The sequence below is a fragment of the Antrostomus carolinensis genome, unplaced genomic scaffold (assembly GCF_000700745.2).
Source record: "Antrostomus carolinensis isolate BGI_N321 unplaced genomic scaffold, ASM70074v2 scaffold14331, whole genome shotgun sequence".
Lineage (NCBI taxonomy): Eukaryota > Metazoa > Chordata > Aves > Caprimulgiformes > Caprimulgidae > Antrostomus > Antrostomus carolinensis.
The window spans coordinates 8,700-34,326 of record NW_010292100.1 but is presented as its reverse complement, the minus strand read 5'-3'; the positions used below and the strand labels follow the sequence as shown (position 1 = coordinate 34,326).

General features: G+C 37.5%; 1 protein-coding gene across 1 annotated transcript in view; it reads left to right on the top strand.

The window, feature by feature from the left end:
* Positions 1-853: 853 nt before the first annotated feature.
* The window catches only part of LOC104531820 (lysine-specific demethylase 7A-like), a gene marked incomplete at its 3' end in the record, with an annotated part of 29,872 nt that continues 5,098 nt past the window's right edge, over positions 854-25,627 (top strand). Inside the window, exons 1-8 of the mRNA XM_010176827.2 lie at positions 854-1,034; positions 8,912-8,959; positions 16,116-16,244; positions 20,724-20,841; positions 21,719-21,879; positions 23,736-23,877; positions 24,147-24,333; positions 25,011-25,173. Of these exons, the coding sequence (XP_010175129.2) occupies positions 854-1,034; positions 8,912-8,959; positions 16,116-16,244; positions 20,724-20,841; positions 21,719-21,879; positions 23,736-23,877; positions 24,147-24,333; positions 25,011-25,173 (1,129 nt within the window). The remainder of the gene's footprint in view (positions 1,035-8,911; positions 8,960-16,115; positions 16,245-20,723; positions 20,842-21,718; positions 21,880-23,735; positions 23,878-24,146; positions 24,334-25,010; positions 25,174-25,627) is intronic.

The window sequence follows — 25,627 nt, the reverse complement described above, 5'->3', positions numbered from 1 at the left end:
ACTCTCTAAGTGCTTCCGCAGATGTTACCGCCTGGTTTTATATTTTACCAGTAAGCGCAAATTGTAATCTAGTTTTGGTTTTTAGAATTGGTGTCTTGGCTAGCATCACCAAGTGAGAGTGTACTGGGCATTCTATTTCCTGGTCCCTATTTGAGTGTGGAAATAACTTGATTAGCTAATGAAAAAACCCCACAAACCCTCCACTTTATAGAAGAATAAAGCTTTTTACTCCTAGTTGGTTCTGCTACTGGATACTGAATAGACTTACTACTATAAGAGAGATCAAAACCTTGTACATCAGTAAAAGGATGGTATCGCTGTTGGTGCCGGTGCTTGACCTGTTGATGTGAGGTGCTATTACCTGCTTCTTACAAAGATGCCTTATGTACAAGTGGGCTTTCCCCAAAAGTGCTCTCTTTACATTAAGGAGTAGGTCTGAGATACATCTGCAGTCCTGTTTGTTTATTGCACATTAGTGCTCTTGTGCCTTTTTTCTTTTCCCCTAGTGTGTGAATGTCAAGGCATGTCTCCACCTTAATTAATTGATTCTTTGTCTTTCATAGGGTGACATTGCATCTAATTATTTTTCTTTCTTTGATGCTACACACAGTCTTAAATATGTTATGTGTGGAGGAGGACAAGGAAATGAGAGAAAATAATGAAAAAATAGTAAAACATGGGAAAATAAAGCTTTAGCCTTTAAATATGGTTGAATGATCAGTGAAATTATTTTGAGCAAACACCTTGTCTGTTGGACTAAACTTAGTGAAACAGGCACTGGTACATTTACATTGGGTAATTAAGAGTAAATTGCAATGCATTCCTTACTGCTTTTGGCACATGTGTTCTGAGAATGGAAGTGAATGCATCTCGGCAGTACGTGATGTCAGTTCCCAATGCAAACTACGAGGAAAATTCCCAGGGAGCTGCTTGTGGACCAGACAGCAGCTCGAAGCAGGAAAGCCTCTCACCGATAACCGCACCATCCCAAGGCAGCACTAGTAAAATACAATATGCGTTTTATAACACCTTAGGTAATGTTTTGAATAGTCTATTTTTCTGTTGTAATTTTTGTACTGCTAACGGGGAATTTGGAGACAGAAGCAGCAGGTAAATGTGTCTTATGTACCAGATTGTTTCTTAACACAGTATAGTAATTGCCAATCTGAGAAAGCTGCACATGTCTCTTTCCAGTGTGTATGTATTCATTGCTCTGAGCATCTGAGAAATTAATCAGCTTTCTATGAAGTTATGCTTCATGATACTTTGGAACAAGGTGTTGTTTTTTTTTTTTTTTCATTAGGTAATGTTCTCTATCCCTAAATATGCTTACCAGCATCATGTATACCCTCATACATATTTGGAAGAAAAAGTGTAAATCTCTGAATGATCATTGTTGGAAACTCACTGACTGAATGCTGAAAGGCTGGGAGTAAAGCTGGTACTTCCTTTTCAAAACTCTGTACCAGACGCGAAGTAACTGAACAGACTTCTGGTTTTCAGGTGTCTGAAAAATCCGAACTGAGATCAGGATATTTTTCTGTTCTCATGGGGTATCTACAAAGAGAATAAGCAGCGTGATGGATAAGAGACAGTCTTCTAGGTGAAAAGCTGAATGGAGAGAGGACAGGAAGGAAAGTGAAGATGATGCAGAAGGAAATGGATATCAGAACAAAGAATACTTGGAGAATATTAACTTGTGCTGCAAGAGTCTGGAATTTTAAATGTCATCATTAATTTGTGAGTGAAAAAAGCCTCTGTGCTAAAATAATCTGCTGCAATGACCAATCACTCTGAAGTGAATTCTGGAAGAAGTTCTAACGCAGCCAGTAGGCTTGCTGATGCTGATACGGATGCATGGTTGAGTTTTCGATTTGTTGGAAACTACTTCATGGTGCGCAGAAAATAAGTAGTGATGATCAGCATTAATTTAAATTTAAAATGTGGCTTTCTATATCTTTATCTGAATGGAATCTAACCTGAATCAGCTGCATCAAGTCCAATCTTAATTCTTGCATTTTCTGAAGATAAATACAGAGTTTGAGGTTGTCTTATGTAACTATGTTTTGAATTGCTAAAAGTAAAAACTGACTTTTTAAAGAAAGCTGACTATGGGTGTGTTTAAATTGATGTAGTACAGATTACATTGTAAGACTGGGGAATTCTCACTCTTCAAATAGGTTGATTATTTTTATTTTTAGTATTTCTAGTTTTACTTAGTTTCATAGCCAGTGCTATGTAATATAAACAAACTTTTCTGTAATTGAATTGTTAGAAAATGGCTTACTGCTTCACATTTGGTGAATTATTGACCTCATTAAAGGCTCTTTAGAGATCATTGACCTCTAAATCTTTAAAAACACTTGTGAAGGATTGTTCTCATGAAGTATCTACTACTTTTTTTGCTAATTATTAAAGAAAAAACTTTTTTTGTGCTTTTGGATTATGTTAGTAGAGGTTGTAAAGAAAAGCAAAACATTACTATCACTTTCAAACTAGAAAAGCAACAACTGTCAAGTGTTATTTGTACTCCAAAAAATCTGGCAGGTATGAGTCAGGTTTTAGGTAAAGTCTTCACCAGGAGAAATGGACAGTTCTGCCTCTTTTTAAAGAAAACCAGGTGTATTCATAGTCAGAGGACAGGCTGTTCTATTCCTGTAGGAAACACTGTTAAATCAGAAGACTAAGAAAAAGTATGTCTTAAGACCTGTAAAAGGTTGTGCTGTAATACATACTCACTGTATGTATTTATTCACTAATGTTTGGAGCAGGGACCAGAACTCAAGATAATCTTGTCCGTGTCTGAGTGCCCCAGCCAGGAGATTATGTTTGGGTCATGTTGCATTCCGTTCTGGGCCCATAATTCTTGGATTCTTTTCTGTGGAGTAAGAGGCCATAAGTGGAGGAGATAAAGAGCATCTGCATAAAAAAATAACCTGGAGGTGAACATTCCCTTGAGATGTGTGGGCTTGAACTCCCACAACCTTGAATAAGCACTGCTGCCATCTCACTTGGAAAAACAAAATAACTTCTCCCCTCATAACTGTTTCTAGCGCCTGGTACTTTGGAAGTGTCGCGGTTGTGCTTGCCTTTGGGCTTAGATGCCAGGGAATGTCGCGCACGCTGGCTGGGTGTGCAGGGCGAGCACAGTACTTGGTGCTTTTGCAATTTTCAGGTCAAGTGGAGAGGTGCCAGGTGAGTGTAGGTACCTGTGTGGTTAGCTGTCCTTCTTCTGAATTTAGGTAGGGTTTGAGGGCCAGTATCCTTATTTGGATATTGCCCTAATACCCTTCTATAGACGTAGCCTTTTTTGTGCGTGTGTGTCTTCTTGCAATTTCTCCCTCGTTCTTCTCTGCTCTGGATTTGAAAATATTTGTTCCTTACAACTGTTCATTCCAAGGCTGCATCCTGTTCTACTTGCTATTTTAATGAATCCACTTAGTATAAATCAATGTGGAACAAAAGTCCTCAGGTGGTCTTGCTTTTGGTATAAACCAGATTTATGACAGTGTAGTGGCAGATCCAAATTAATGTAGAAAATTGATTTAATAAATAACTTGCACAGAATTACAGAACTACCAAGGTTGGAAGGGATCTCTTAAAATCATATAGTCCACATCCCCTGCTCAAGCAGGGTCAGCTAGAGCAGGTTACTCAGAACTGTGTCTGATTGCGTTCTGAATATCTCCACAAATGGAGACTCTGCAGCCTCTCTGGGCAAATGCTTCCAATGACCACTCTAGCAGCTAAAAAATAAGTAAATATTTCTCCCCACCCCTGTGTTCAAATGGAATTTAATATGCTTTAATCTGTGGCCATTGCATTTTGTCCTGTCACTGGGCACTACTGAGAAAAGTCTGTCACCTGTCCCTTCCCATCAAGGGAATTAATACGCTTTGATATTTACACGCATTTATAAGATACCCCATGTGCTCTCTCTTCTCCAGGCTGAAGGATCACAGCTCTCTCAGCCTGTCCTCATCTGAAGGATGCTTTAGTCCCTTAATGATCTTAGTGGCATGTAGCTGGGTTTGCTCCAGTATGTCCATATCTCTTCTACTGGGCATCCCAGAACTGGACCCAGCACTCCAGGTGTGGCCTCACCAGTGCTCAGTAGAGGGGGAAGATCACCTCCCTCAACCTTTTGGCAATGCTTTTCCTAATGCAGCCCAGGAGGCTGTTGGTTGCCTTTGCCACGAGGTTGCATTGCTGGGTCAGGATCGGTTTGTCCGTCAGGGCTACAAGGTGCAGATTACCCTTGCAGACAAAGCCCAAGACCTGTAGTAATGTGTGCTTTCACTCTTGAATTGCAAAGACATGATTTACTTAGCTTGTATCAAAACATTTTCGTATAATCACTTCTTGTAGTATTCACACCCAAAATAAAACACTTGGACGTGTTGCTCTTTGGCAGGCTTCCCATCTTGTCTCACAGAAACAATTAAGCAAAATTTGAGTCAGAATTTTTCTCACAAATAATTAATTTTGTGTTTTTCACAGTGAGTGAACCATAATGCCTCCTGTAATTTTTACAGGAATGGTAAATGTACTAATTTCCAGAGGACCTTTTGCAGTAGGTCCTCTGCTTCCTGCTTTTCTTGTGCCTATCTTTGAGCATTCTTGATGGAATGTTATGGCTTGTCCACTGTGAAGAAGGTGGCATTGTAAGAGCTGTATGTGCATACACTAATGATACATAGGTGAAGTATTTTTTCCCTCTCATCTAAAAGCTGTGGAGCTGAGTAGCACAGACTGTGAAGTAAAGAATACCTCTATAAGTGTTTGTGTGTAAAATCTAGAATAAAATATAAGGAATTGTGCTTTTGCAAATAACTTAGATGACTGGCTTACGGTAGGGAAAAACTGGTTTCAGTAACCTGGATCTGAACTTTTAGAGTTTTAGATTAAAATCAGTATGTCAAATTATATCCAGAATAAAAATAATGCAGATAAAATTAAATCTTAGTGTTGATGTAACTCAACCCCCAAACTCTATTTAGCTTTGTTCTGCTATTTGAAGTTTCCATGTGGTCTGAAAATTACTGTGCTTCATTAATTCCATCTGAAGAGGATCAAACAGATTTCTGTAGACAGAATAATGTGTCAGAGTAACTTCTCATTATGTTATGGACTTCATGGATGCAGTTTTGGCCAGTGTGCCACTCTGGACCTCTAAGTAGCTGAGAATCCAATAACGATCTCTAACTTACGGGCATTATCTAGTTGATTGAAGGAGCTTATTCTACTTACTACTCTGCCAGCCAGCCAATGTAACATCTGATATTTAAACTCATTATCTGTGTATCTGAAACAGTTTGCTTCTATCATAGCTTAAATAGAAGTTAATGTAATCAGCTACTCCATCTGTGTTTAAAATGAGGATGGTGAGCTAGAGATGACGAGCCAGTTTGCTCTCAGATTTCTTGAAAAATAAAACGTCTGTCTCTATCTGACATTGACTGCAAGTCTGTTTGCCTTATAGAAGTAGGGTGTTTCAAAGCTATAGGAGCCATCATTTATTATTTTTTGTTTTAGTCAGAAGATGCAGAAATTATTTTGCTTACTGAAAAGCTTACGAAAAAGTTCTTAGCAATGGCTTTAAAATATTGGAAACTGGAGGGGGAATTACACAGTTGGGAAGCAGAGTAGCTTAAAATTGTCTTTGCAATATTTTACTTAAAGGAAGAGAACTTCTTAATGAGTTGAATTTTGAAGGCAACAAAAAAATAATTTCATGTACAGCTGCAGAGACTCTGAATGCTACTGTGAGTGTCGAGGCTACTTATTAGGCGGCTCCAGGAGGTCTTTTAAACCAGTCTGCTTCAGAAATTTTGAAACCAGTTAGGTGATACAGTGTATTTGGTGTAAGGAGCCAGTTAAAAAGTGTGTAAAGCGGGCTGAAGCCAAGTTTGCTGTTGCTGCAGGCTGTGAAAGCATCAAGTCTGTCATAACCCAGAAACTAGGGATTTGCAGCAGTGGAGTCTGGAGGTGGTGCTGGTACTGGTTACTGGTGTTAGAACGTGAGGGCCTGATATCGTTAGCAGGAAGTTGTATTTTCAAATCATGCCTGATGTCATTTTCCAATGAAGGGGAACAGTTTAAAAACAATCATTAGCTTCCTAATCAGTTCCCTCAGGCTAGGAAGCCATTGTGGGTTTGGTGGTGTTCAGCTCCAAACCCTTTTTTTGTCACTGTGCTTGGGAGAGAACAAGGTAGATCTGGTGGAGTCTACTGACGGTGCTACTGAGGATGTAGAAAGCTTTACAGACTGTGCATTGCATAACATAACACAGTACTGATAGTGCTTGTCATGGTTCATGATCTTTTTGAACAGCTCATCGTTATTAGGCAACCTGATATTTCTAAACAGTTCATCTTTATTAGGCAACTGGAATAACCAGCTAGCACTCTCTGTAGGAGGCTGCAGTCCGTGCCCTTCCTTGATGAGGAGCAGTCAACACTTCTGGCTGTTGAAAAGGAGATGAAACTGCTGAAGACATACCAGCAAATTCCCAAATGAATTAAAACTTACTTTTAATATACAGTACAGATCCCCTAAAAGTGGTGGTTGGCCTAATAGCTGATATTGAAGAGATCTGTTTGTTACGTAAGAATATTATTTTAAATAATATAATTTGTTTGCTCAGCTTGGAGAAGAGAAGGCTGAGGTGTGCCCTCATTGCAACCTACAATTTCTCAAGGTGGGCAGTGGAGGGGGAGGCGCTGGTGTCCAGTGACGGGACGCGAGGAAACGGAGTGAAACTGCCTCGGGGGAAGTTCCGGCGGGACTTTAGGAAAAGGCTCTTTACTGAGAGGGTGGTTGGTCACTGGAACAGGTTGCCCAGTGAAGTGGTCATGGCACTAAGCCTGTCAGAGTTCAGGGAGTGTGTGGACAATGCTCTTAGTCATATGATTTAGTTTTAGGTAGTCCTGTGAGGAACAGGGAGTTGGACTTGATCCGTATTGGGTCCCTTCCAACTTGAGATATCCTATGATTCTGTAAGTGTTTTTTGGTGAGACTGAGTTGTGAGTAACTGTGGAATTCACAAACTGCTTTGGGTGAATATGCAAGAGCTGTCAGTGAGTTTTTTTGGCTCAATCTCTAAAAAACAAACCCCAAACATTAAGTCTTGTTTCCCAACAAGCTCCTATAAAGCAGTATTTCCTTTAATAAAAGCAGGTAGGTAGGTACCTTCACACTTCAGAATGGTCATCACATATCTCTCAAACTAGGAGGTAGGAATCAAGATAAAAATTTGTCCTTCTGATTTTGTCCTGCTTTATGGAAAGTCATGTTTGATGTGGTTTAGAAATGTGGCTTTCAAACTGTTTGAGTGACTTCTTTCTGATCTGTGATAGTTACTGCTGTATTTCAGTGAATTAATGGAAAGAGTGTTTTGTAGGCAAATAACAGATTGGTAGTGGCATAAAGCCAGAGCTCTGCCTAGTACTTGTCAGCTACTTTTGTGGTTGGAGCTGTAGATAACTCATCTCAAGGAACTGGTAAAACTAAACACTTCATCAAAGAAAAACTGAGATACTTAGTCCAACAGCCTGTAGGTATCTCCAGTGCTGTTCTATTTAAAAAACTTTGGTTCACTTGTGGCATCTGTTGCAAATATATGTATCTCTTGGTCTTAGTAATGTCTTTTTCGATGTTGTGCAGGGTATATAATTAATCTCTAGGAAGTTTTTCAGATGCAGGGAGGGATATTCCCTACAATCTAGTTGGTAAGCTATTGGCAATTTGTCTGTTGGATCAAAGTAGTTCTGAGTATTGGAGAATAACGAGAATGCAGTTCAACAGTGACTGGTTCTAGTGACTTCCATTGCCAGAACTTCTCGTATCCCTCTTTCCAGGTTACATGGCCCCACTCTGTCTCATGGTATGGCTCTGATAGTTGTCTGACTGTGCTGTGAGCTAACTTGATAAACAGGCAGAAAACGGGTTGTGTTGGTTTCTGTGAGATAAGCGAGTGGATACAGGTTGCCTCAGTGAAAACAGGTTGCTTCGTAAACATGCAGTGGGGAGTGCTTGGAAGGGAATGAGGAACCTGCCTCTTCAGTGGCTGCACGGTGTTAGGTGTCATTGCTTCCTCAGATTTGTTTGTCATTTTGGATTGAACCTCAGTTTCTTTTTATAGCTTGTTTGTGATTCAGTTAATTTATCTCTTCCTTACCCTTGTCCCAATGTCCCCTCTCTTAGAAATAAATAAGTAACTAACATGTCTCTTCTGTGTATGTGATGCCCTTGCTACCTAATAGGAAACCGCACTGGAACTGAAATTTGTGTTGATCACGGTTAGAGGACTTGGGATGCCGGTAATTCTTAAAGTCACATCATATGCAACGTTTCATTAAGATGGCTAGAGGCAGAGTGATAATTAACAGGAGTCTGTATGCAAGTTGGCGCTGAGGAAGATGAAGATGAAAAATGAAGAATGTAAGGGTTGAGGCAAGCAAACATAGGTAGGCAATATATAATGACAACAACAAAATTATTTAAATTTCATTTTTACATCTTCATTCAGGAAATGGGGTGGCCTTCACTTGCTGAATTACAGTTGCCGTAGTAGCTTCATTCCTGAATGAATGAAGGTTTAATTAACTTGTCTACTGACTTCCCTTTTCCACCCTCTTGTTATCTCTATAGCAGTATAGCTCAGCCTATTTCTTCTTCCATTATTAGGGAAATAATGGTAACACTTTTGGGTAGTAGTTTGTTCTCAAGTAGAATACAACCACACACAGGCACTCAGTTAAGACATCTGTTTCAAGAGAGCTATGGCAGCTGTTTTAAATGGGTTGAAGATTTTGTGGTTTGGTGTATTTTTCTGTTTTTTTTTTTTCTTTTTTTTTTCTTTTTTTTCTTTGTTTTTTGTGTTTTTTTTTCTTTTTTTTCTTTTTGTAGAATTGAGACGGAGTTTTGGTTCTGCCTTTAAAACATCCATTTTTGAAGGTATTATTTAAAGTACTTTTTTTCTTGGTTGTAAGGTATGGGGTTTTTTGTTTGTTTCTTTTTTGTTTTAATTTCTAAGCACAATTATAACAAAATAACCCTGCCTGGGAATTTAAATAAGACAAATTATGTAAATAAGATGCAGTTATCTGTCCGAAGTTTTTAGTAGGTTCTGGAATATCTTAGAGAGAAAGAGGTGGACTTTTGTTGGCTTGGAGCCTTGAGGAGGGGATAAAAATACATAATGGAAAAACCTAGAAAACCTTTGTTGTCAGCATATAGGAAGACAGTTAATTTTTGTCTTCTTTCTTCCGCTTCCAATGCCCTCTCTCTTTGAACAAAATAATGAATGTATATCTTCTTCTGTGTATGTAAGGCTCGTGCTTCCTAATAGGAAACAAAGTTGTTACAGACTTTGCATGATAACCAGAACTCAAATTCATGTTGGCTGTGGTCAGATAAGTTGGGACTCCACTATTCCTAGGATTACTTGAAATCCAATGCTGATCCTTTTTACTGCATCAGTCGTGGGAAGGACAGGGTAGCTTTCATTTACTTCAACATGCTTCTAGCAGTTGCAACTCTGTGAAGACATAGTACCTCACGTAAGATTGGCCTACAGTTTCTCTTTCTTTGGTGTATCAGTCTGGCCACACTGGGAAAATGAACCAAGAAAGATGGGAGTCTTTGCCACTTCTTTAAAATTATTTAGTTGCCAAAGTAAATCCTTGTAAAGGTAAAATTACTAGTGTTGTGATTCTGGAATTGTTACCAGGCTTATGGTGGTAAGGTTGAGAGAGAGCTTGCAGTTTCCCATGTACTTCCTGGGTACTTTCCCATGTTGCTTTGTGTTTTTTTCATCAGTTTTATTACTTCAGTGTAACTCCATGCATTTTGAAGGGGGGGGGGAGAAAAAAAACAACTAGCTGGCACTTGAGGTTCTGGTTTTTAAAGCTCACTATGTTTATTTCAAGTTTGAGAGTCTTCTTCATATAAACTTCATCTTTTTAGCTGTTCTTGCGCTATGGGATGGCATTTAGGCTGTCAACAGTATTGTCACACTATGACTTTGTTTTTCTATTCATAATTAAGTATTTTAATATTGCCCCTAAATGAGTGACAGATGTGGCTATTTGGTTGTGGCAGTGACATCTTTAGTGCTTCTGTTGTTTTAACCTGTAAAATTCCCTACTTGGCATCCTTTTCCTACTTGGAAAGAATAGGCTTGAATGAAATGACTAACCAGAATTCCTTAAAGTTTGCCAAATTGACTTCTATCCCATGCTTTTTTTTTTTCATTCTTGGGATGGAGCAGGAGAAGAGGAGAATCTGTTCTTTGCATAACTTGCAAGTTTGCTAATTAATTTTTACAATAAATGCAATAGTATTTGAGGCTTTGTTACATTTGAAGACATCGGGGCTGAAGGTAGCAACTGCAGAGCTTGTTACAGGTAAAAAGTTTACTGTAATACTTGTGTACTACTTACAGTTATTTGGTCAGTTTAGTAATAGAAATATCTTTCATCTGTGGTGATTTGAAATTCAGTAATAAGGCCTGATATGAAAAAGGCAAGTGTCAGTTTCTTATATGTGTATAGTGTCAGCATAAGATTGCTAAACAGACATCTCTTTCCTATTGTTTAGCAATCATTTTTAGAGAGACAAAATAGTGTAGAGATGAAATAACAGTATTTTCAAATATAATTCATTGAAAATAACATCAAATTATATATTTGATAAATAACTACATATAATTGTGTCCTGGTTTGGCTTTTTAACATGTACCTTTTTAAAAGTTCATTTGTAGGAATCTTATTGTTAGGGTTTCTAAAGCCTATCTGAAAAAGTGAGTGGAATGGTGGTTAATTTGTTTTCCTTTGGATCAGCTTGTTGAACTGACTCATCATGTGGCTGCCTGATGGTTTAGATCTGGTGAGAGAAACAATGGAAGTCCATGGTGAGACAGCTGGAGGAAGGAGGGTGGGACCTTTTCTCAGCAGCAACAGCTACACTCAGTTTAATATTACGTGAAACTGTACCCTGTGGTAGTGACTTCAGTTTTCAGACAATTAAGACTGTCCTGTTACTAATGAATCTTTGCCACCTCTAGAATTGACTTGCTCCTTTCCTTATCCCTCTTAAGATGCAGCAGGGACTCGCTATGTGTGTATCTTCTCAGCTGTTCTGTGGATAACTGGAAGTTGGAAAAAGATTTTGGGGATCTGCTCTGTCAGATAATAGGAAACATACCTATACCCCTAGTATAGTAACTGCCTATAGCCCTGCATTCCTAGTAACAGGGAACATGTGCTAATACCCCTAGTATTTTTGCACTGGTCCAGGATTTTTTTTCATTTGTTCCCACTGCATGTCAAGACTTGTGCTTTTTCCCTACTCTGCCGGATAAAGTCCGCAGTGCTCTCTGAGGCATGGCAAGGAAAGGTGATGGGTGCTGATACAAGGGCGGACTTGAAAAAGAGGATGTGCCGAGTTCTTTTTCAGAAATAGTATAGTAGAGAAAGAAAAAGAGCATTACCCATAGTGTTTATTCAGGGAGAATGTAAGGAGATCTTGGAAATGTAATTTTCAGTAATTGTATAGGTTGTAAAAGACGCAAAGTATTGTGCCTCATTAAATGTGCTAGCAAGGGTCCTGAACCTGCATTTTTGCTGCACAATGACAGCCAAACGGTGAGACTCTTCAGGTCAGATTGTGGAAAACCAAGAGGTCTTTGCGCCTGAACTTCACGTGCCCCAAGAAGAAATTAAGAAACTTAAAAAAAATACTTCACCTCAATTTTGAGCTATAAGTCAATATCTAATTGTAAAGCAATATCTGTTTAACAATATCTGTTGAAGAAGTAGTAGATGTTCCTGTGATGTCCTGTCATATTTCCTCATCTGCTAGGTGAAGCTTATAGGTACAAAGTATCATGCTGGTGTTGAGAAGTGGAAGCTACTGTAAGAAACTTCTTAAGTAGTACAATTGCATCTAGAAAGAGGAGTCAGCTACGTTGTTTTCCACATGCTATGGAAAGAGGTGAAAAAGAAGCTTAGAGAATTGAAGTGATGGGGGAAAGGAACAGAAGATGGAATCCAAGAGGATGATGTCCTACTTACAACCCAGCTTCTTGACAAATTAATTTTTTCCATGTTGAGGATGATCTGTCGGTTTTCTGCAGTCCTTTTATTAGAACATCAATAGTTGCTTTAAACTCTAATAAAGTTTCAAGATTTAGATTTTCAGTATGCCTTGTGTACAGGAAATCTCAGAAATTTCCTAGTAGGAACGTCTTGCTGACAGTTGATAGTCTGACCTGTTAGTCTTTTCAGCTGTGACAATTAAATTGGGCAAATGGGCACTCAAACGTTACTCCTGTGTGACTTCTGCAGTGCTATGTGTGTAATCATTCCCTTTATACTTGGAATTTTATATAACAGCAGAGTATATACAGTACTTGTTTAAATAGCTTTTCACGTAGTCGTGTCCCTTTAACGACACTGAAAATAAGGCCTTGAATCAAGAGTGCTTTGGATATTTTTTTCTTAAACCAGGATTCTTTCAGTCATACCGACAGAGGCAGTTAAGCAATCTCTAAAATGTGGTGATTGTGCTTGATAACATCAGAAGTAGGGAAGGTCAGGCTGGATTGAGAGCGAGCAGGTATTAGATTTGGAAGGTGCGGCAGCCTGTGTGGTGACTAACGTGGATCCAGTACTTGTTTACCATGTCGTGCTGCTGTAGGAGAGAAGAGGTGCCAGGTGTCTTGGGTGGCTTACTGTGTACAACCACACAGTCTTCAGGGATAATGCTTCCTGTAAATGTTTTGGACTTTCGCAAACTCCTCGTACAAGGCATTCCAGCATAATTGTGAAATAATTGTTGCATCTGTCACACCAAATTATCTGTACTCATCTCTTAAATTCTAAATTAATAGCAATACTGCAGTAGAGAACAGCCTCTGCAGGATTTTTTCTTTCCCCTGTGAAAGAAGCCTTATTTTCCCCTCAGAGAAAAGCAGAAGTCCATAACAGATATGTTAGTCCTCTTCTGATGGTTTTTGATTTACACTTACTCCTTTTACATAGCTATAAATATAATAATCAAATGGAAAGTTGAGACTAAATAAAAAACATTCACCTTCTAGTAAGACTTAAGTCTGGAGAATTGGTTCCTCAAATGTTGAGTAGCAAGGGATGTCTTTAGTTGTCAGGGATGGGCATGTTCTTGTATGTGAAAAACTTAGCACTTCCCCGATTCTTGTACTACCTCTTGCTGACCTTGCCTCGATACTGGACACCTCAGGGGGGGTGTGAAAGCCTGACCACTCAGACTGATATGGTGGAGTCTATTTGTAATTACATTTTTCTACCTTGCTACTTCTAGAACCATTTCAAGTAAAATTGTGCCCCTTCAGGCCTTCCACCTTCATGAACAGAATTAGAGGTGTATTTTTGCAGTCTCCTACAGTTGTGGTTTTATTATTATTATTGTATTTTATTTTTTATTTTGCAATATGTAAACTTTTCACCATTCCTGAGGATTAGTCTGCAGCCTCCCTGCAGGAGATGAGTAATTCAGAAACTGGGTAATACATACTAAAGACATTTCAACCCAAATGGATGGTGAGGTGAAGGGTAATAATGATATTTCATTCAGGAAAACATCAGTGAATTGGGAGTGTTACTGTGTTTGAGTATGTTAATGCTTTCCAGGCTCTCTGCTACCTCTTGGTGACCTTGCTTTGATGCTTGAGGTCTGAAGTTGCACTTAGCAGAGTAATTGATTGCTTGCTAGTAGCCAGAATGATTAATGTCAGATTCATCTGTGTACTTGGGAAAAAGGCAGTCGGGAAGGTGAGTGGTGGTGGTGCTGTGTGTGATTGATACGCTCTGTGGCATCCTTGGCAATGCTTGTTCTTGCAGGTGCTGGCACCTCGTGTGCCCTCCGCATCAGCTGGGTATCTGCTACAAGAGTAGATTAACTTCCAGTGTCTCCCAGTTAGTGTTTTGTCTTTCCAGTTAGTTCTGAGTTTAAAGCATAAATAGTAGACCGAAAATGTTTGCTTTCTTTATTGAATGGCTATTGTAGCTATTCTCATACCATTCCAGTGTCGCCTGCTGTCTCTGTACACAAAGCCCCACGTGCTGTCATGAAAGGTTATGGAATTATTCAAGTCAGAGAAAGTGTTTAGTACTTAACCTGAAAATAAAGCAGAAATTCTGTTATCTGTAACATTCTATAAGAGACAATAAAATTAACATTCTTAAACAGAAGATGACAAACAATTTTCAAATCTTAAAGGTATTTTTACTATACTCTGATTCAGAGTTCTTACTGTTAGTCAGCAAGATAATCAGATTGGGGTGGTGATGAATGGGTCAGATAGATAAACACCTAAAAAAAGGAAGTGAAGTTTTCAGTGTGTTTCATTGAAAAATTGTGCAAATGTGATCAAGATATAGTCCAACGCAAAATATTTTTAGCTGTTAAAAAAAAAATCATAAATTTAGCTAAAATAATGGGATTCCTAAGAATATAAAAAAACAGCCTTCTCATTTGGGTCTTTTAGAGTGTACATTTTAAAACAGTTTTCTTATAGTACATAGGATTATGAATCACTCATCTATTCTATAAAAAGAGGGAGAACACAAGCAGAAGGAAATGGGACATTCATTTTTAAAGACTACTTCTGCCTTCCTTTTTGTTTATCTGTCAGCTGAATTTTCATGTAATAACAATTCCTATAGTTATGGTCTTAAAACAGATGCTAAATATTGCAAGAATTGTGATGAACTCTGGCAGCTGAGTTTTATATTTAGATTTTAAAATAGTAAGTATTAAAAAAAGCTTTGTAATTTCTAAATTTCATGTGGTTGTGTAGCGATTGGGGAAGTAGAAGAACCAGCTGAATTTGTTTACGGAGGATTCAGAGTGGTGTATCTGTTGGTAGTTACATAGGAAGTGCTCTTCAGTTTCAGATTTGATTTGCTCACTGGTGTCCTTTGAGTGCTCAGCTGTTTGGTGTGTATTGTTTTGGCAGCGGGTACTGACCCTGCCCTGAGTGTGTCAGTAGTTGTGGCACTAGGCTGCTAGTAGCTGAATCATTTCAAAGGCTTCAGTGTTTAAGCTGTCATTACACTTTGATGTTAAATGAGTTACCTGAACGGAGTACTGTGCAAGTTCTCATGTTACTAGGATGCATTGAATATAAATACCTGATTTTGGTATTTAATATAAATGTTCAATGTTGTAGCCTTGCTTCTGTGTTAGAAAGTCAGCAACTTTATATGGACTTTTGAGAGAATCTGCCAGGGTTCAGATTCTAATAGCAAGTAGGGATTACTTTTTTTTTTCCTTGAACTTTGTGCAAAAGCACATCTTCTCCAATAAACCTCTGCTGTTTGAGCTTCTAAGAAAATGTACTTCCTTTTGACTTTAAAATTGTATTATTTAGATATGCAGAAGTGTAGATGCTTTGTCATGACTGTTATAAAGATCTACAACTTTAATCCCACTTTGAATGTTTTATCTGGGAAAAAAATGTGCACTGGGAAAATGTTACATCTCTCAAGTGCTCTTTGAAATACTTGTTGCTATTTTGGAACAAAAACACTTCTACAAAGTGATTTGTGCAGTCACTGATGTAACTTGATAGCTAGTACTAGTAGTGTAAAGATTTCAGGAAGAATATGAAAGTAGTATTCTTTGATTTGTCTTGGGGAGTAGGAGTCAGTGATGTGCTTTCTGGGGGAAAAAAAAAACCCAAACGAAACCAAACCCCCCAAAATCCATGATATCTTCTATAAATTGACAGCACGTAGACTTAAGAATTTTTTAAAGTAATAACTTTTATAAGGAGAATTACTTGAATGGTTCTGCATATACTGTTTCCTGTAATTAGGATCAAAGCTTTTATGGGGGTTGAGGGGTAATGGTATATATTGTGGACTCATTTTTAAAGAAGCTTGATTCTTGTTTCCTTTTTATGATTTTTTTTTTAATGGGATTCTCTGTTCAGTGATAAACTATTACTCAAAATTTATGTGGCAATGTAGTAGTTGAGATAATTTGGTATGTCATTCCGATTTTGTAGACTAAGCATGTTCTGGTAAAACCTTAAGATTTAATTATTTTTTTTAGCTTGAATAATCAGACTTGCATGTATTCTCATTAACATTTAAAAAATATTATTCCAGCTGCGTTGGGGTAGAGGAGCACCATGCTGTTGACATTGATCTGTACCATTGTCCCAACTGTGCAATTCTCCATGGACCTTCTCTAAGTAAGTATGGGTTATTCCAATTTTATTTTACACTTTTAGTCTGTTTTCTCTTCATATACAATTGGAAAAGACTGTTCAGAATAACATTCAAGATGAGTTTGATTATTTAGAAGGTACTACATGACTGACTCTGAGCTGATAAAAAGCCACAAAACAAACAAACTATCAATGAAAGGTTCCTTTATTGGGAGATTCAGATAGAATAAAATATAAGCCACTGCTATAGATTAGAGAAATCAGAGTGCACAGAGCCAGAAGAAAACAATCTGAATTTGACAGAGGGTGAGAGAATGAAAATGAGAAAATAATAATTAAAAAAAAAAAAAAAGGAAAATCCAAAAGATGGCTTAAGGTTCTTAATTTTAATAATCAAAATTCTAATACCTAGGAAGGCAAGTTTGAGAAAACATACGAGTTACCTGTCTTACCTTTCTTGATGATTGTAGGCTATATGGCACAACAGTCCAGTAAAATCAGAGAATATGAACTTCCTCTGGGTGGGTTGGTTGTTTGTTTTGCTATTTATGTCCTCGAGAGTTACACAGCTCCAAATCTCAGGTTTCTGATTTATGGACAAGTTTCCACCAAGGTCCTCATGCAATTTTATGACTTGCCAGAAGAGTCTATGAAGCAGAGCAGCAAGGTTCTCCTTTCAGTAGCTAAATTTGCTGTAGAGATCTGCAGTGGAAAGATGGAAGTTTTTGTCTTCCTGTAACTACTGAAAGGATACTGCTTTATCCAGCTCCCTAGATTTTCTCCCATTACTTACTTTCCTGTAATGCAGAGTCTGCTGGCTCAAATGCGAGCTCTGTCTCACCTGCAGCAATTTGACAGTGATTTTTGTGTTGAAGTCCTTTCAGGAAGACAAGAATCTGTGGTAAAAATGATCCTTATTACCTCGTATTGCCTGAAGTAAGTAGATCATCTAGATTTAGCAGAAGCTTCAGACATGCCACTTATCAAACCAAGCAGAGGTGATATATTGAAATATGCCTTCATCTAGTGTTTTATTAATTGTTCTTAGCTAAGCTGTCAGAATCAAATTGGGCTGTACTTTCTTTAGTGTTTAGAGAGACTGGTAATGTCTCATGACTTCAAGTGCAGCAATGCTCCAGTGTGCTTCAATCATGAAACTATGTATGTAAGTAAAAAAAAGTGTTTACAGCTTTGTATTGTAAAATCCCTCTGTCTAAAGGAGTTTTGAAGGAGACAAAAATTCAGCTGTTTAAGAGGGCAAGTATATCTGTGATTTCAGCAGACAGTTGTATATATAATCCCATCTAATCAAATGACCTAGTGCAACAAAATTACTATGTTCAAGAAACACATACTTCATGGTACCAAATGGGTGATTGCTTTCAGTAGCTCACAAAATTAATTCTGTAGAAGTTCCAATATTGAAAAGAAAGCTACTGCATAGTTAGATGTAAAGATTGAATTAACTAATCTATTTCTTTTTCTATTTCAAACAAAAAGAAATCCTCCTCTTGATTTGGAAGAGCAACAATTTTACAAGACCTTTAGTAAGCAGCCATTTGTGTAAAATGCTACGTAATTAATCCTAAAATCATAAATAACTAAAAAAGAGTGATTTTTTAAAATAGCAATACACTATAGACTTTCCTTAGCTTACTTGGTTTCAAGTCTTCATATTATATTTTGTTATTTTCAAAGTTTTCTTAGTTTTTGAGTCTGAAAATGCTCTATTTGCCCGAATGCTGGCAGTCTGTCACCAGACTCTAGAATCCAGAGCTTTAAGAGAGCATGAGGTGCAGTAAATGTTAACAGGACTGTGATTGTCAAGGCATTACTTTCTTAATCTGGTTTTACCTTCTCAGATTCTGTAAATACCCTCCCACTATTGTTGATTGTTTCGGGTTTTGGGGGTTTTGGGGTGGTTTTTTTGTTTGTTTGTTTGGGTTTTTTTGACTGTGGTAGTGGTGCTGGTGTTTGGTGTGAGCTGATGATACCAGATGATGTACCAGGCCTCAGAAGTGGTATTCTGTCATTCACTTTATGCTCCTTAAAATTTTGCTGTCTTCCTATGCTAACATTTCTCTTGCCTTTTTGGTCACTGGCAATAACCTAGAGGACTGCTTCCAAGACTTGGGGCCTCACTGTACAGATGCCCACCTCTTGATGGCCCTTTGCAGTCCAGCATATGACCTCTGAGGCAAACAGACTGGTAGTGTGAGAAGGCAGGGAATAGCATTTGCCTGATGTAGGTACAGTTATTGGCCCATTGTTTTGAGTGCATAAGAAATGTAATTTAAAAATAGCTTTCTGTTTACTTTTAATGAAAACTTCCAGCACACTCCCTTCCTTTTCTCGCCCCCCCTGCAACTGTCAAGTGTACTTTGTGTGTGTATTTTTAGTGTTGTCACAGTGGTTTTCAGGAACAGCAAGGGTGAACACTAGTTCCTTTTGCTGTTTTGGAGTAATTGGGAGGAGAGGGGTGTTATATTTGCATTTCAATTTATGTAGTTTTTTTTGTTTTAATTTGAGCATGAGGATCCATTCAGTTAAATTATTTTTCTTGCAACTATTATTGTAATGTCTTAAGGGGTTATAAAAGTGCTAGAATTAAGAGATATGTAAGTGGAGAAAGTTTTCATTGCTGTTTTCTGTTCTTCAGTGTTCTCTTACTTATGTAAGGATGATGTACATTGCCAAGTGCTAAGTAAAAGTATTACTTTACTTTCTAATTTTTAAATTTTTGAAAGACAGATTTTGAAAAGTTGGTTCTGTGCTATAAAATCTCTTTGGCAGCTGTATCATCTTACAGTTTTAATGAGCTGTTATAACAGCAGTGAATTTATGAGCAACTACTCTGTTTCAAATTAGTATTAGGCATTAATTTCTTGTATTATTATTTATGACTGAGAAAATATCTTTGATAACTTAATAAACCTGGCTTCATCATTTATGAAGTTTTACTGTATTTGGATAGTTGGCTCATTAAGCAGGCTCTTCAGCACTGATTTTCAGGTTGGCAAAGAGCTATAAATGTCAGTTTATTCTCTTAAATATCTTCTAAGGGGTACATTTTGTCACGTCTCTAGGAAACAGCTTATCAATAGGAATAATTATCTATTATATGTAATAACTATAAGATGCCAGTTATTCCTATATAACTTTTTTTTTCTAGAGGAGCAGCATTTTTTTCTTCTCTTTTTTAGGAACTAATTTTTTTCCCTCTTAAATCCTTAGTTTCCTGTTACTGTTAGCTGTGTTTTCAGTATTGTTAGCACTTTTTTAGATTTTGAATGCATCATGACTTTGTTAAACTTAAAAATGAGCTCTTCCAAAGTCCAAATTTGTATTAATACAGTTGTTTAGCTGGGTGTTGTGTTTGCATCGCAGGCTGTTTTGTATACGCCTGTAAAACACCATTTGTGCTGACAAGTAACAGTAGCTTTTCCCTCTTCTGTGTCTCCTTGTGGTTGCCACATCCCTGGAAGTGTTCTGAGGTCAGGTTGGAGGAGGCTTTGAGCAACCAGGTCTAGTGAAAGATGTCCCTGCCCATGACAGGGCATGTTAAACTAGATGATTTTTAAAGGTCCCATCCAACCCAAACCATTCTATAACAACAGGTTTTTCTTCTCATTTGTGTATCTGTCTGTCATTTCTCATGTGGAGATCAACACAACAGTTTTTATGAGAAAGCCCAACAGCAACTAAGTCGCGTTTTTAACAGTTCCCTTTTCTTAAAGGGCTGAGAAAAATGAAAAACCAGACAATCAGTTTCAGATTCCCAGAATTGTAATGGAACATTAATTTATCCATTGTTCTTCACTAGTGTGTTTTAATAGTGCATTAAAGTTTCAGACAACTTGGAGGTTGATTGTTTTGGGGTGCAATGCTTGCGTTATATGTATTGTGCTTGTATAGTAAAGATCACACCTGCCTGAAACAGGTTATACCCAAAACTGCTATGGAGACATAAGCACTGGATGGAAGAAAGGTGGTTTGGTTTCGCACAGCATATGGTAGTGAATAGTAGTAATATTATCAGGCTGGATATGGGTATGCCCGTATGGGGAGATAGCACAGTGGGATTCGGTCCTGTTAATTCTGTGTTAATACATGAAATTGAGTCTAGGGATCTTGAAGAGGTATGATTCTTCTGTTTAGTATTAAAAAACCCCCCTGTGTTTCTAGTTTTGTTGATAACTTTTTGGATTTGCACAGCTTTCAGGCTGCTGTTCACTTGTGCTGCACTGGATATGGAGTCTTAAATCATTGTGTATAATATGCACTGAGGTTGTCCCATAGAAGGAGCTGTAGAAGTACGGAAGATTACTGTCAGGTGTCCTGAAGATTTTTTTTTTTGCAGATAGGTAGAGTGTCACCTGCATAAACAAGGTTTGTTAATCATAGTAATGTGTTTGAGACATGTCTAACTCACTAATGGGATGACTGCTAATCTGAACCATCTGATTTAACTAATTCAAAGTTTAATCCTTCTGAAACTTGTAGTGAAGAAGAGGAGGAACTGGCACAGACATGACTACACGGAGTTGGATGATGGCTCCAAACCAGTGCAGGCTGGAACACGGACCTTTGTTAAACAGCTGCGGGCTCGCTCTTTCCCAAGGTACAGAGGGTTACTTACACATTTCAGTGAAAAAAAAAAAAATAGAGAAATGTTGTTGTCTGAGTGTGTCTTAGGAGAGACGACTGACATTCACCTGCTTCAGAAAATGAAAGTCGAGGATGATTTCTTCCTCCTTCAGAATCCCCCCTCACCCCATCCCTGTTTCAGTTGGATGCATTTACCTTCTCATGCAGTAGCTTCCCCTGTTTAGTTTTGCACTGGGATATGTTGTTTGTCAGAACTGCTACAGGGTCGTATGGGTGTTTTGAGTTTTTGGGTTTTTGTTTGGTTTTGTCGGGGAGTGGGGGCAGTAGCAAGAGTGGTTGGTTTTGGTTTTTCTTTTTTGTGCCTGAACTGTCAGAATATTGTCTGTTTATTCGTCTAGTCCAGGAACAGTCCTCAGTTTCATTCCAAATAACAGAAGGTTTATATGAGCTGGTAGCCTATCCATCCTCATATGCTTTAGAGGAAAGTGGAGACAAATGGTCGTACTTTCATCCTGAGCTGTCTGTGATTGGCTGTCTCACTGAAACATAATGATTTGCAGTTCTTCAAAGGAGTTTGCTGTTGTTAACGTAATGTGTTTTAATGCCTTCTCTGAAAATTCCTTTTCCCCATCCTCTTAAGTTGCTGTGTTCAGTCACATAGAAAGACTGAGTTCCAGGTTATGCATGACAGTAAATGTTTCCTTGCTGGTTTAGGTAATTTTCTTTGTTTTTTAGCTAAATGCTTAATATAATAGTTCTAGGTCCACTTCTTTTGGATTCAGATGTAGCCATTCCCATCTGTCCTTCCCCAAACTGTGACATAATTTTTTTTTTCAGTAGTGCTTTGGAGGATGCTTTTCTGCTAATATTCCATTATTTCTTTCCACCAGTGCTGATGAAGTCATTTTGAAAATGCATGGAAGCCAGCTGACACAAAGATACTTGGAGAAACATGGGTTTGATGTTCCCATTATGGTTCCTAAATTAGATGGTCTGGGGCTCAGACTTCCTCCGCCAACTTTCTCTGTTTTAGATGTGGAACGCTATGTAGGTAAGAGTCATTCTGGAGTACTGAGAAATGATCCTGTCTGTAAATTAATATAAAGATTTGCATGATTGTAAGAAATTCCAGGGTGCTAAATATACATTCTACATTGAAGACTAGCAGAGGGTAAAATTAAAGCTACACAGTTTTTGTGTGGTTTTTTTTGTTTGTGTGTGTGCATGTGGTAGATATGGTATGAGTATAGCCTTACTTTTCAACTTTCAAACATGTTAATTTTAGTACTAGCTAAACATGGAATGCTGGGTTTTTTTCCTGCTACATCTTGTGATGAACCAATAAAGTACAGTAACTTAAGATTGCTCTCTCTGTGGCAATTGAATGAATCACTGTTATGATCAGTAAAGTTTAATCATTGGTTAGGGTATTGCAAAACTTAATGTTTTGGGCTCAGTAAATTGGCATTTCTGAATTAAATCTTTCTTCCTGGAAAATTTCCCACCTTGGCTGCCTGAGATGGGAGAGCTAGAGCTTCCCAAGGACCATTTCTTTCTTATCAGACCTCTTGACAGTCTGTAATTGTTTCAGCCTCATGTATGGGTGCAGTACAGTGACATAGAGAGTGAGCCAATGGCAGCTTTGCATTTCTTGTAACATACAGTAACATACAGTTGTGAAGTCTCTATACGGCCTCGTCTGTGTTCTTGTGATAACCTAATATAATGATGTGTACTGGAAGTAGGTTTTTTGTCCATTAGCATTTTATAATGGCAGCAAAGTAGAGGAAATATGTTGTATATGGGATGTTATTACCATTATGATTATAAACAGTAATGTGTTTTGCTTATAAAGTGTAATTATCACTTTGATACTTCTGAATATTTTCTTTTTGAATACTGCCTCTTCAGGATTCAGGGACAAAATTGGTCTTCTCATTGTCATACATGTATTTTGACCTGCCAGATTCTCCAGTTTAGGGAAAAAAATTGAAATGCCACAGATTTACCTTTCTATAAGAAAACTAACTAAATACTATTCCAACTGGAATTTATCAAGATTATACTAACTTGCCATTTTAATGTAATTGTTTGCAATGTACATCAAGATACATTCCAGCATTCCAAAATAGTTGTCAGATTTGAATATTGTATAACTAAATGGACATAAAATGATTGCTGTTATAATGTTGTTAGTCCTTTCTCTTGGGTAAAGATTGCTTCTTGCTTGTCTAGTTCTACAGATGTCTCACCGTAAAATACGCGATAGGTAAACAAATCCTTGTTGTCTTCAGAAATGGAGCAGGCTCATGACATAATTATTCAATGAAATTACTTTGTGCTTAAAAGTTATACATGTATATAAGGAGGATGGAGGTGGGCTTGTGGAGGAGTACCTGCATAGTTTTTAATGTTAAGAACTTAGCAATTATGGCAGAAGTTTAGTACAGTTTGCTAAGAATCGCAAGCTGTGAGCAGTAGGATTTATTATTTGTAAGAATTCTCAGTGGTCTTTGAGTTAAATATTCAAGTGCTGTGGTGATGATTAGTAGGAAGAGTGAGGAACAGATCTGTCTTGATAACTTTCTCTATTCTAGTCTTTCCAATTGCAGCCACATCATTCTATATGGCTTTTTTTTTTTTTTTTTGGTTAACCACAGGAAAGAGGGTTTATTTTTAGTGTTTTCAGTTCTGTCCTTAGTTGGTTATAGTGATTAAAGTTAGACCTAATAAAAAGTTGGTTTATACTGATCTGTCTCTCTTCCAAGGGAATGCTGATAGTAGTAGAGTTTCTGTGCAGAAATGTATTGATAAAGGCAGGAAAAACATTAGATTTCGCTTAAAACATCTTAATCAGCTTAATTTTTATTTGTGTTAAGTTTAAATAAGTCATCCTGTTTTTCACAGGTGGTGACAAAGTGATAGATGTAATAGATGTAGCAAGACAAGCAGACAGTAAAATGAAGCTCCATAATTATATTAAATACTTCACAAATCCTGATCGACCAAAAGTATTAAACGTGATCAGCCTGGAGTTCTCGGACACGAAGTGAGTATTGACTTCAGTTCCTTGAACATAGCAAGTGGGTTTTCACCAAATTGAACAGTATGTTTAGAAATACAGTGTCTGTAGTGGGAAAGATAAAAAGCTACATATTTTATGTAGACAGCTACTGTGATGTAATGCCGGTATAAAGCATTTTTATTAATTCATAAGTAGTAACTTTGTAGGAAAACAGAAATTAAAGCTGTCATTTTAAGAGGTGTGCTTACTCTTCATTATATTTATGGTTCTTTTTTGTTTGTTTATTCTTAAAGGATGTCTGAATTAGTGGAAGTACCAGATATTGCCAGAAAGCTTTCATGGGTGGAAAATTACTGGCCAGATGATTCTGTCTTCCCTAAGCCTTTTGTTCAGAAGTATTGCCTGATGGGTGTCCAGGACAGTTATACTGATTTTCATATCGATTTTGGAGGAACATCAGTTTGGTACCATGTTCTCTGGGTATGAAGGCTTCTTGATTTACAACTCTGCGAAACAAAATTTATTCAGTGTGCAGCTTTCTACTGTGGTATTATCACCTGTTTAGAATTATCACCTGTATGAAATTTTGTGGCTAAAAAGCCAAGGGAGGAGCTTGGAAATGAATTGCTGATGTCAGTATTGCATTTTTGTGCTTTTGTTTTAGTGTGCTGTTGATGACTTCTAGGGTACAATTGGTTGGCTGATCATTTTAGTAGGCTGGTAGGTGATATAGTGAGATTTTTAGTATGAAAAATGTATTGAATGAAAACTATTGATATAATCAACTTTTCTTCTCACAAACTTTGATTATGTATACATCATAGGAGAGGCGAAGTGGTTTTGTCATTGGCATGTGTGCACATATCCATAGGTTGTTTATAAAAGCTGGAATTTTTTTATACTCCAATGAAAAGTTTTGTTGGGTTTGTTTGCTTCTTTTACGTCACAAGACACCAACTGGTTAGTGTCCTATTGACTGAGCTTTTGTTGGATTACAGTTGTGTAGCCCTGGAACTAGGAAACCCCATCTTTCCATGGTGGAAATAGGGAATACTTACTGTTTAGATCAATCTGTTACTTTATCTGGAATGACTCACAGATTGTAGTATGCCTCCAGTAGCACATTCATTTATTTATTTAAAATTTTTGTTTAATAGGGTGAGAAGATATTCTATTTGATCAAGCCTACTGATGAAAATTTGGCTCTGTATGAGTCTTGGAGTTCATCTGTTACCCAGAGCGAAGTATATTTTGGGGACAAGGTTGACAAATGTTACAAATGTGTTGTGAAGCAAGGACACACTTTATTTGTTCCTACAGGTAAGATTTTACTCTTATTACTAGGACTTAGCAAGTTTAATCAGTAGGAATTAAGAATTTCCTGAAAAGACTGAGTTATCAACATTTGTTTTCTCCTAACATTTTAGATAAGAGAAAATAATAAAAAACACATAAATTAAGATTTTCAAAGATTTTAGATTTCAAGTAATTAGCTTTTTAGATAGCCTGAGAGTAGTAACAGTTACCAGGGAAAGAAAGGGTGTTTGTTACCCAATTATAAGACAACAAATTAAAGCTTAACTTAGATAGTAGGGAAGTAGTTCCAATTCATAGAACACACATTCTTCACCATTTGATAGATATCCAGACTGAATTCTTACCTTAATTTTACCATACAATTTGTTTTGCAGACCTACTTGGCAAAATGATTACAAAAACATCACATAAGCTTCTTACACTGTAGGCTAGAGGATGAAAATAGAAGTTTGGTGTT